This window comes from Alnus glutinosa, chromosome 10 (genome assembly GCF_958979055.1).
Source record: "Alnus glutinosa chromosome 10, dhAlnGlut1.1, whole genome shotgun sequence".
In the NCBI taxonomy this organism is placed as follows: Eukaryota; Viridiplantae; Streptophyta; class Magnoliopsida; order Fagales; family Betulaceae; genus Alnus; species Alnus glutinosa.
This window is the reverse complement of record NC_084895.1, coordinates 14,177,324-14,190,211: the sequence shown is the minus strand read 5'-3', so window position 1 is coordinate 14,190,211 and position 12,888 is coordinate 14,177,324. Positions and strand designations below refer to the sequence as shown.

The window sequence follows — 12,888 nt, the reverse complement described above, 5'->3', positions numbered from 1 at the left end:
CGTGTTATTTTCTATGCTCGGTTAAACTTGAAGCAAGTGCTATTTTCTGTTTTTCTATACCTTTCTTGTTCAAAATTCAACTGTTCAAATTAATTTGTAAACAAAATCCAATGTTTTAGTTTCAAGTATATATGTAATAAACTTTCATATTGATTAAGATTTAAGCTTTTATATTTGGATTGTTCTTTTATATTTAGATTGCTTTTTTTTTTTTTATATATATATATAATTGTTTTTATACTTAATTGTTTACAAATATATATAGTTTTTGTTTCATATTTTAATTGTTCAAAATATATAATTGTAGTCGCTTGAAATTATGGAGAACAATGATTTAATTGAGGTACAATCAAATTCTAAACGATCTCGTATTGAGGTAAATTTAGCAAATCTACCAACTGTCATTGATTCTGCCAATTGCAATAGCAACTGTACGTTGAAAGAGCATTTTCAGCAATGAATATTGTTAAACATCGTTTACGTAGCAGAACAAGAGATTAGTGGATGAATGATTGTCTAGTCACGTACATTAAGAATTATATATTCAAGACTATCTGAAATGAAAAAAATATGCAACGATTTCAAGGTTTGAAAACTCGTCGAGAACAACTAAATTAAATTGTAAGTTACATTTATATGTTTTAAAAAATAATTAAATTTTGATGAATTATTTTTATTTATTATGTTAGTTAAAAATTTTAATTAATTTGTTTTCTACTTTAATTTTTTTTTTTTTTTATAAAAAAAAAAAAAAATAAAAATAAAAATAAAATCTATATAATAAGCATAATAAGCAAATATCATCTCTTCTAAATCATGATAACTATTGGTAAGAGTTTGGACAACTTGATTTTCCACAATAGTATTCAAAACTAACTTTTCAAAGAGGATAAGTTAATATCACTGTAAAATATTGACTGCAACTTACATAGAGACATTTTCAGCTCAGTTATTAATTTTGCTACAAGAACCCTCTCAAGCAACTCATAATACTTCTTAGGCAACTCGTACCTCTTTTGATAGATCCATACGTCAAGATTCAACTCTTTTACGTTGCATTCAATTATGCAGTCAATCCAACGGTTCAGAAAAGCACAATATGATTCATCAATATACAACATTATATACGTGGAGCCTAAACTTGTTTATACTTAGTCTTTGCCAATAGTGGCCTAGTAAATATCTCTCCACAAAATTTTTTTAACTCTTATTTCTTTCTCTGGAATTCCTCTTCTTCCTCATTAGGTGGAACCTTGCGCAAATTATTAGTAAAGAGGTGTTGCTCAAATTTTGGAACGGGGAATAAAGTACACATGTTTTGCATCCCATCTCTTGGACAAAATACCAAGTTTTTGTTTCATGAGAATGAAGGATAGAATTTTTTTTTTTTTTTTTTTTTGACATGTCCACGCAAAAGGGAGTCAGGGAGGGAGGATTCAAACTAGTGACCTCCACTTCATGAGGTATGGTCTCCAGCCGATTGAGTTATCCCTTAGAAAATGAAGGATAGAATTAATGTGGTCCAGGTCGAATAGGGTCCGGCAATTCGAATATCTGGTCGATTTTGTTCTTCATCTTAAAGTTGAAAACTTCCTCTATGCCAGCAGAAACGTCCTAGTACCACAATAATTAATGCTACAAAAAGTACATGTGCGGATAATGATTTTTACTAACCGCATCTACATGTGCGGATAGCGGTTCCGGATGCTTAATATCTGCATGCACGTACACCCCTAACCGATAGCTCCACGGCCATACTACACTATCCATCCCCTAAAATTAATTTAGAATCTTTCGAAATAACTTGAAATAAGAACATAACAATACTTTTTTTTTTTGTTACATGTCCACACAAGAGGGGGAGTTCGAACCAGTGACACCCGCTTCATGAGGCGCGGTCCCTAACCGATTGAGCTACCCCTTGGAGACTAAGAACATAATAATACTAGTTACTAACATTGAAAAATTAACAAGAAATTTTTATTATGTATGACAAATTTATGAATAACCGTATAAATCTTACAAGTTATTCTATCTTCTACAATATTTAATTAAAATAAAAATAAACATCAGCAAAATCAAGTCAAATGATTCTATTAGTTGATTCAAAATGATACAAATTCAAAGAACTATGCATTCTTTAAAAGATATTATTTTTTGAATCTTTTCATATGCACATTCTCTATAATTCTTGATCTCATCAAACTTTAGGCAATGCAGATCCTTTCAAATAATGGAAGCTCTCTAACATTTCTGCATTATCGAAAAAATACTTCTTTAGAGTATCTTCTTCTATAGATCCTCTTAAATTTTCAATCTTTATAGTCTTTAGGCAATGACGCCAACAGAGAATTGGAATAAGTTTGCAACAACTGGGATCTTTCAATTTGTTAATAGGATTTCCGTATGAGAACTGAAATATGAGCACACAGTTAGGACCATGCATTATCAGAAATGACAAAATTAAAAAGAAGGCATTAATCTACTTTAATTTGGGCGGCCCAAAAGAAAGAAGGTGTTAAAACTGAATTTAGAAATGTGAAAACAAGATAACAATGACAATAAGTTTTAGTTATGAAAAATTCAGTTAATGCAATAGTATTTGCAATACCGCCATTAATTGTTAACTTTTAGCATCTAATGTTAGTGCCACAAATGAACCAAAAAAAAACCAAATAAAAACTGCTGGTATAAAATAATTATCTCTAAAGTACTAGAATTATTGTACCAAAATTTTTCCAAATTTACAAAAATTTTGATGAATTCGGCATGGTTAGGACATTACACTTAAAAATAAAATTTTAAATTTTTTTTCCATAACACAAAAATATCCTTATACTTTCGAAAAAAGAAATTAATTAAAAAAAATTGACAATTAAATTAAAAACGAAAAAATAGAAACTAAAAATAAAAATAAAAATAAAATATAGCATTGGTTTTTTTTTTTCATTTCTTTTTCGTTTTTATTTTTACTTTAGTTATTTGTAAAAAAAACATTTAGTTATTTTTTTCAGTTTTTCTGTTATTTTTTTTTTCAATTTAATATATATATATATATATATATTAAGTTTATGATGGGTATTTTTGTAATACATTATTCCTACATGTTAAGAAATAAGAAGCTAGGTTAGGAGTACTCCATCGGTTACTTCGTTCTCCTCGTCTTTACCAATAAAGGTGGTGGAAAACGAGTTTGATGGTAGTCTAAGCCTATCGATTTTGAGAGTGGTTTGAGTACCATCTCCAAATTAAGAAAAAAGATTGGGGGGCCTTGGAAATATATAGGGAGGTAATGCCCCTAATGAATTTAGGATAACCGAAAAATGTAAAATCAAGGCATATAGTTAAAATTAAATGGAGGAAATTTTTCTTTTTTCCCCCTCATGATATATACTGCTCATGCAATGCCAACAACAATATCACAAACCATCATATATATATATATATATATATATGAATACCAAATATTTACTAAAAGATCATTAACAGGGAGAGGAACCAGTACACACCAAAGCCAACACCATTTATCCAAAAAACAGAGAACGACTTTTTCCATTAGCATTTTTGCTTGAAGCACTAAATTACTAACAAATAAAAAGAATAAAAGTATTAAGAGCAAGTGTTTAAATTCTAAGAAATGAACATATGTAATACCTTGAATGATATATTGTCTTCTTTTTTTTCTGTAAGGTTGAATGATATATTGTCAATTGTCTCCTCATACATCCATTCTATAAAGAGAGTCTGTAGAAGAGGACAAATCCACAACAAGGCATCTACAAGTTCGTGGATTTGTCTTGTAGATAGAGAATATGCTTTCAACTTCAATTGCTTAACATTATATAATGGAGACGGTAGGTTTTCTCTCCATTCCTTTGCAATAATCACACTCTTCACAAAGTGAACAATAAAACACTTGTTAGCTTTTTAATATATGTTAATAATTGATGTGCAAAGTAACATAGGCTAGGAAACAAATAAAAAGCATCAAATAAACTAAGCTGGAATACGTACCTCGGCATCGAAAGTTCCCCAATTTAATACTTTTGGATGACTTAAATTTGCAAGGAATTCAATCTTCTCAACATCTGAAGAATCGTCATCTTCAAACGCGAGACTAACTTCTGATATACTTGAAGTATTCAATGAAAATGATATAACATCACCATCATACTCGAGTCTATGTAAGTTAGGAGTAACAATGTCAACTTCAACCAACTCGGAGCAACCAATAAAGGCCAAACTCTTCATGTGATGACTTGAAATCTTAATCCTTTTCAACATATCGCAATCTCGTAGGTCCAAGCAGTTAATGAGTGGATGTTTAGAAAGAACGTCATGCAACCATTTGTCATTAATGCTGCATGAATATAATAGTAACTTCTTTAGATTTTCGCACTGGCCTAGTTTGATTTTGCATGGTCTCCTAAGCTTGAAAACCAACGATTCAAGATTTGATGCTTCGATCTCAACACTCTCAAGTTCGAAATTTTGTAGCAACTCAATGACCATAAGTTTAGGAAGACTTGAGACCTGTATACTTTTCAACCCATAACAACAATTAAATATCATCTCTTCTAAATCACGACAACCATCAATAAGAGTTTGGACAACTTTATTTCCCATGATAGTATCCAAAACCAACTTTTTCAAAGAGGGTAAGTTAATATCACTATAAAATGACTTCAATTTACACTGGGATAATTTCAGCTCAGTTATTGATTTTGCTAAGAGAACCCTCTTAGGCAACTCATAGTACTTTTTAGGCAACTCATACGTCATATGATCGATCCATATGTTAAGATTCAACTCTTTTACATTGCATTCAACTGCGTAGTCAATCCAACGGTTCAAAAGAGCACAATCTGATTCATCATCCAAAATCATGTGAAGCCTAAACTTATTTATACTTAGTCTTTGCGTATAGTGGCCTAGTAAATATCTCTCCACAAAATTTTTGAATTCTTGTTTCTTTCTCTGGAGTTCTTCTTCTTTCTCGTAGGGTGGAACCTTGCGCAAATTATTAGTAAAGAGGTGTTGCTCAAATTCTGGAATGGGGAACAAAGTACACACGTTTTGCCATCTCTTGGACAAAATACTAAGTTGAAGTATTTGTTTCATGGGAATGAAGGATAGAATGTGGTCTAGAATAGGGTCCGGCAATTCGGATATCTGGTCGATTTTGTTCTTCATCTTAAGGTTGAAAACTTCCTCCAAGCCGGCAAGCAGAAACGTCCTGGTACAACAGATTTTTTTATTTTATTTTATTTTTTTTTAAGAAAAACTATCAATACATAGTTCAAGTTTTTATTTCTGGAAAAGATTGAAAAAGAAATATTTTAAAAACCAGACAATAATTAAGGAACAGGGCACGAGCAAAAATTGGGGGAAGAAAACACATGCTATTTTATTCGGAATAAAATAAATTGATAGGAAGACCAACCTTGAGCGTACGTACCACGTTGAACAGTTGCACTTTGTTTTCTAACAAAAGCTTGCAATCGTCGGGCGTTCGACCGCAGCGCTTTGTAGGGGCTGGAGTACTTCAGCAGACACCACGACGGCGGCAACACAAATTGTGAAGTTGTGATGACAAGTATGAATTAATTATGTTGTGAAGTAGTAAATTAAACGTGATGTATATATATATATATATATATAAGACTGCTTTTTGAACGTACCCAATTCTCTTGGGAATATAATTCCTATCAAGGCTGGTGAAGGATTCCTATACATATGCGAAATTGGAGTCCTATATACCTTCTTTTATTAAATAAAAAGAAAAAAAGAAAAAAAAAAAAGAAAAAAAGAAAAAAAGAAGAAAGTAAATATATCATCCCCATTGACGCTTTTACCCAATTATGTACGCATATTTACAAGTTTACCCTTTCACCTTTTTTTTTTTTTTTTTTTTTTTTGTGAAAGAGACTTTCTTTTAAAAAAGAAAAAAAAAAAAAAAAAAAAAGTAGCCGGCCGGAAACAAAAAAGTAGTAAAATTTTCTTTATTGAAAAATAGAATTAGAAATAGTAGTACTTGGTGTTTCTGGAGCAGATCAATTTGTCTCGTCAATGGCAACGGCGTCGTCTTGTTTGTTCGGTCTCTCTCCTACTCCTACTCCTACTCTGCGTATGGCCAGCGGAAGTAATCGCAACACAGAGATCAGGCTGATGTTTTTGTTGTCAAAGAAGTTGGGTGACCGACTTATACTAAATTGCCCTTCTTGGACTTTAAAAGTACTCAAATGCCCTTCCAATAATCTACCCACTGTCTATCAACAAACCCATCCAATTTAATTGACAACTTGACAGGCCAGGGCCACGTACGTAAGAGCATTCCTAAATATATATGTTTTATAAAATCTTTAAAAAATCACTTGCAATATATATGTGTATCTTCATCTTCAACATTGGCTCGTTTGAGAATGGTTTTCTGTTTTTGTTTTTGGTAACTGCTTTTGAGAATTAAAATAAAATATATATATATATATATATATTTCCTGCTGTTTTCAAGAATAAAAATAAAAAATAAGCTGAATATATATATATATACACACATTATGAAATAGAACCAGCAAAACATACAAGAGATAGAGAAATTATTATGAAAGTGAAGCAAGTTTAGTTATAATTGTAAATAAACATAACTATTCGTGAATATACTCGGGCTCAATTCGATCGGGCTCGGCTCAAGCTTGACTATGTTCGTCAACACGAAATTAAGTTCAACTATTAAACAATACATATTAATATAAACTCAATCAGTTCAACTTAATTAACGTTCGTGAACAAGCTCATCCATTGTGTGCAGGAATGCAAAACGAGTCTTACAAAATGTCACTTTCTTATCATCTCTAAGACTAATATTGATGACAATGTCATGATTCATCAACCGACGGCTCCACAAATTTAAATTTTTAAAATTAGAAATGGGGCCGGTATTATGTGCCAAAGGCCCAAAGGTGAGGAGAACGCCAACAGCTAAGGGTTGGTCAAATTTGCCTTGCGAAAATTTAGTAGCAATAAATGATGCATGATCCTTATGAATAATTTTAAGGTTTAAATAAAGTATTGGGATATGTGATTTAAAGTCTTTAATTTTTTGTTATACGTGCTTGCATCGTAAATAGTACTTGAGATATGGAAAAAGACAGAAATAATACGTCCGTCCATTTTTTCGTCTAAAAACTAACGGTTTGCCACGTGCCTATTCTCAGGTGTTGACACGTGTTATAATGTAAAAACAAAATTAAAAAAACATAAAATATAAAGTTATAAAAATTAATAATAATTTTTTAAAAACAAAAAATAAAAGTAATAAAAACTGAAAAAAAAAAAAAAAAAAAAAAAAAAAAAGAGAGCCACCCCATGACCGGTTTGGGAGTGGTCGAATCACCCAAAAAGCCATGAGGGTGGCTCGGGCATCCCCAAGAACCAAACCCCTTTAATATATATATATTTTTTGGTCTTTGGCCCTTGGGGTGGCCCGAACCACCCCCCAAGGGCTAGACCTTTTTTTTTTTCTTTGGCCATCACTCCCAAACCAGCCAAGGGGGTGGCTCATTTTTTTTCCCATTTTTTTTTTTTTTTTTAAGTTTTTAATACCTTTTCTTTTTTCTTTTTTTTCTTTTTTTCTTTTTAAGATTTATTATTTTCAATTTTTCAATTTTTTATTAATTTTTTTTTTTCACATTATGACACGTGTCATTACCTGAGAGTAGATACATAGTAAACCGTTAATTTTTTGACAGAAAAATGGACGGAAATACCATTTCCGTCTTTTCCCATAACCTAGGTACCATATGTGATACGAATTAAAATACAAAGGGCAAAAAATAAAGACTTTAAACCATGATAGGTACTAAAACGACTTTAAAAAATTCAACTTTTTGAATTTTATATCAAAAAATTAATTAAAAAAAACAAGTGATTGGAGCCGCTTTGAAAGAAAATGGCTCAATTTGGAGCCCTTTTGGTAGAAAACGACTCCATTTGGAGCCGTTTTGGAAGGAAAGGGCTCCAACTAGAGCCGTTTCTTCCAAAATGGCTCTAAATTTTGGGCGGACAACCAAAAAAAAAAAAAAAAATCAACTTTTTAAATTTTATATCAAAAAATTAATTAAAAAAAAACAAGTGATTAGAGCCGTTTTGAAACAAAAGGGCTCCAAATGGAGCCGCTTTGAAACAAAGGACTCTGAATGGAGCCATTTTGGTATAAAACGGCTCTAAATTTTGGGCGCCCAGCAAAATAAAAATTCAACTTTTTGAATTTTATATCAAAAAATTAATTAAAAAAAAAAAAGGTGATTGGAGCCGCTTTGAAATAAAAGGGCTCCATTTGGTAGAAAACCGCTCTAAATTTTGGGCGGGACACGAAATTTTCGTGTCCCACGCGCACAATAAAAAAAAATTCAACTTTTTAAATTTTATATCAAAAAATTAATTAAAAATAAAAACAAGTGATTGGAGCCGCTTTGAAACAAAAGGGCTCCATTTGGAGCCCTTTTGGTAGAAAACGACTCCATTTGGAGCCGTTTTGGAAGGAAAGGGCTCCAGATGGAGCCCTTTCCTTCCAAAACGGCTCTAAATTTTGGGCGGGACACGAAAATTTCGTGTCCCGCTCACACAGCCAAAAAAAATTTAATTTTTTGAATTTAAAATTTTTTTTTTCCTTTCTCTCACCCATTAAATATCTAGACGTCTTTCTTTTCTCTCTCTCTCTCATCATCACTCTCATGTCTCCATAACTCTCCATCATCTTCCTTTCTTTCTTCCTTCATTTTCTTCTTCTCCCTTCTCGTTCTCTCTCTCTCTCTCTTTCCCTCTCTCTCTCCGATCACTGTCTATGTGGGACTCTTGAGACCCAGCCATGGGTCTCAAGAGACCCAAGTACAGGGTTCCTTGAGACCCACATCCTGGGTCTCAAGAGACCCATGTCTTGGGTCTCTTGTGACCCAGGAGTGGGTCTATCCTAGGTCTCAAGAGACCCGGCTGTGGGTCTATTGAGTTTTGAAATTTTGATTTTGAAAAAAATTAATGTTGCTCATTTTTTATGGTTTTCCTATTTTTTGACTAGGTAACTCCTGGATCTCTTGCTGATCGTGCTGGATCTTTCTTGGTAATATTGTGATTGAATTTGATGGAAGCCTGTTGAAAGCATCAAGGAGATATTTGCTATTTTGTTTAGTTTTCTGTTTTTGCTGCTTTGTTGTTGCGGTATTGGATGTTTCTATCGTAAAGGTTTTGGTGTTTTGTATTGTCTTTTGCTTTGTTGTTGCAGTAATGTGATAGAATATTTTTTCTCTTAATTGTGATTCATCTAGCCATATTCATTCATAAAAAAAGAATTTTTTTTTTTTTTTTTTTGGTTTTCTTTAGGCCGTGGATTATGTTTGTGAAATGGTCATAATCTATTTAGTTGTTCGGAAAATGGGGGAAATAAAAGAATAAATGGTGCATTTTAGTTTTCTAGGTAACCAAATGCTGTTATGCAAGTCTCTTTTTTTTTTATAATTTTTTTTTTTAATTTAGAATCATTTTAGGGACCCTAAAACGACTCAAATATTTTTAATTTTTTAATTTATTTAGAGCCATTTTAGGGTCCTTAAAACGACTCTAATTTTTGAACCGTTTTTATAAAGCGGCTCTTTTTTTCTTTTCTTTTTTTTTTTAATTTTTTAATTTATTTAGAGCCGTTTTAGAGTCCTTAAAACGGCTCTAATTTTTGAACCGTTTTTCTAAAGCGGCTCTAATTTTTTTTAAATTTTTAAATTTATTTAGAGCCGTTTTAGAATTCTTAAAACGGCTCTAACCGTTTTGAGCTGCTTTTAAAAAGCGACTCTAACCGTTTTGAACATCTTTTATAAAAACGGCTTTAACTAGTTAGAGCCGTTTTACAAAAGCGACTCAAAACGGTTCGAGCCGCTTTTTTAAAACGGCTCTAACTAGTTAAAGCCGTTTTTATAAAAGCGGCTCAATTTAGAGCTGTTTTAAGTAAAAAGAGCTCAATTTGGGTTTTTAATACTTGATGTGTTGACCCGTTCTCAAAACGTTTCAAAAAAAACGGCGCAAATTGTTTAGAACCGTTTTAACTCTAAATACCTTTTTTTTCGTAGTGTAATAATGTATTAATGCACATAGATCATCAGTCTTCACCTCTAAAAGCTCAAAATCACTGCTAAAAGAGATCAAAAATTAATTAGCAAACAAATAGATGAAACATTTCCACGAGCAAAAACTAGCTAGTAAAATGCAAGAATAAAAAAATATTGCCTGCGATCAAGCTTGAAGGTTATCTCCGTACGTGCAAGATATTTCTTTTCCTATATTTTTTTTGATGATTCTTCATGCATGTCTAGAAAGGATGTAATAATTGTTTGTCTGAATCGAAGAACCTTGGCAACAAATGAAATCAAAGAAATAGATCGAATGAAAAAAAAAAAAAAAAAAAAAAGTTACGAACCGTACGTCTTGAATCGCATTTTCTTCATCTCTATCAGCTGCATGTTCGTCAAAACTTAATTACCCTCTTCGTCCGTCAGTTTCACTTTTCTTTTAGATATGGAAGTAACTTAGCCTTATTCATTCTCAAAAGGTATTTAAAAGAAGATGTTTGCTCAAAATTTATAAAGCTTACAACTCAAACATACTTTGATAATATGAGACTCTTAACATTAGATTCCCGGATTCAAACGTTTTTGTACAAAATGTTTGAGTAGCCAGTGTCCGTCAGATATAACAAAGAAACACGTACTACTTGAAATTGGAAACCCACTTCAAATATCATAAAAATACTTCATGCAGAACTTTAAAAAAACCACACTTCAAATATCATAATAATATAAAACTACATTATCCAAACTCATACTGACTTTCTTTGAAAATAAAATAATTAAAACATCAACCAAAGTTCCATTAAAAAGAAATTCAACTAAGACCGTAGCAGCATCTGTTTTTCACGAAGGCTCGAAGTTAGATTTTGGACAACAGCAGCACGGCCATTAAAGTTGTGAATCCATGGCTGAGAGAGATCAACATCTTCAAACACAGTGCCATTACCCTGAGGAAAACATGCCAAACAAAATAAATTATATACTTAAAATTTTGAAGCTTTTAGTTACAAGAAAGAAAAATAAAATAAATAAAGTTTGTACCGCCGTTACTTTCCAGCCATTGCCAAACACAAAATCTATTGGTTCGGCGCCAAAACATTTTATTTCCATTATGTCTACAGAATTAATTCCACGAAATACTCCTTCCGAAGTAGTACTCTTTGAAAGCTTGATTTTCCACTTCTGATCGCTATGACATGTTTGGCACTAAAATTCAAAAAATACAAAATAAATAAATATAAGTAAAAAATAAATTATAAAGAAGAAATATAAATTGAAGAAACAAACCTTCTTATTCATTTTCTTATAAGAACAATTGACGGTAAACATATTGTGGCATAGGTTGCATTTGACCTAAAAAAAACACATGATCACAAAACAATATAAAAAATAAATAAATAAATAACATAGAAGAAATAAATTAAAAGAGAACCAAACCCTGAATTGGAAGAGTTGATCTTTTTTTCCAGCCAACTCGATTGTTGCCACATATTGTGTATCGGCCTTGATATTTAAAATGAATGTTTTCATTTTTCTAAATGGAAAGGGAGTTAATTGGTTGTATAAATAAGTGAGGAAGGGAGTCGTTGTATAAGTAATGGAGGAGGAGATATAGTATTTATAGGCAAGTTTCAATGATTTCTTTCATCTTTAATAATCATGTTTTATATATGCATTACTATGCACACTTTTATAATGAAAAGTAGGTAGAAGAGAGAGAGATTGGGATATATGAATATCATATATTTCAGTTCTAGTTTTTTTTAATATTTTATTAGTTATGGAATGAATAGTGAATACTGAATAGAGCCTATTCACTATTCATTCTATTAGGAAAATAGCCACTTAATTTACCTCATCTGCTAGTAATCAAATAACCCTCTAATTTCACTTAGCAAAAGACCCAGAAGCTATGAATGAAAGTGAAGTTCAGCTTACAGCATGCATACATTGTTAGTACAATTTAAATAAAATAAGCAGCGAAATTGAATATAAATATCTCTAGCCATTTTTGCTCAAACATATGATCGAAGAAGTCTTTACCAATAAGATTAATATGAACTTAAATATTATCATTATAATACTATGAAAATTGATGTTATGAATCTTGGAAATACTATTAAGAATGAAAATCAAGCATCCCAGCAAGATTGCGCTAAAGTAATGATTTTTCTTTGTCATCATCTGCATGATGAATTAAAACAATGAGTACCTTACAGTAAAAGATCTCTTGACCTTGTGGAATAATTGAAGGGAGAAATACGAGCACCAGAAGACAGTTATCTTCCTAAAAAGCTCATTATAGCTAGATGTACCTGAAGTTGCACTCTTTAAAATCAACTCACAGTTAAAACTATGAGGTGAAAAAGTCACTTATATATTATAAACCATTTTTCATGCCTCAAATGTGCTCCTGCAGCAGCAATATCAAGAGCGTAATTTCACAAGATATTAATTCAGAATATCTTGTCTAGTAATGGCTGAGCAAAACAACGAGTTATTAATGAAAAATCATCAATCTCATCCAACGGGTTTTACACCATGTCCTGAAGCAAATGAAACCTTATTTCAAGGTAATAAAGGAAACTTTGGTCATAATAGAAAAAATTATAGAAGTCAAGCGGAACGTACTCATAATTCTTACAAGCAAAATGCTCATTTCCACCAGAAGTGGAACCACATTGAGGTAAAACAAATGAAAACAATGGTTTACAAAATAAACCTAAAAAAAGCTATGAAGATAAATGTTACAGGTGTGGTATGAAATGGCATTGGTCGC

General features: G+C 31.6%; 1 protein-coding gene across 1 annotated transcript; it reads right to left on the bottom strand.

The window, feature by feature from the left end:
- Window positions 1-3,996: 3,996 nt before the first annotated feature.
- On the bottom strand, window positions 3,997-4,887 carry LOC133879071 (uncharacterized). The gene has a single exon (XM_062317621.1). The coding sequence runs from the start codon at window positions 4,885-4,887 to the stop codon at window positions 3,997-3,999; it is 891 nt and encodes a 296-aa protein (XP_062173605.1).
- Window positions 4,888-12,888: the final 8,001 nt, after the last annotated feature.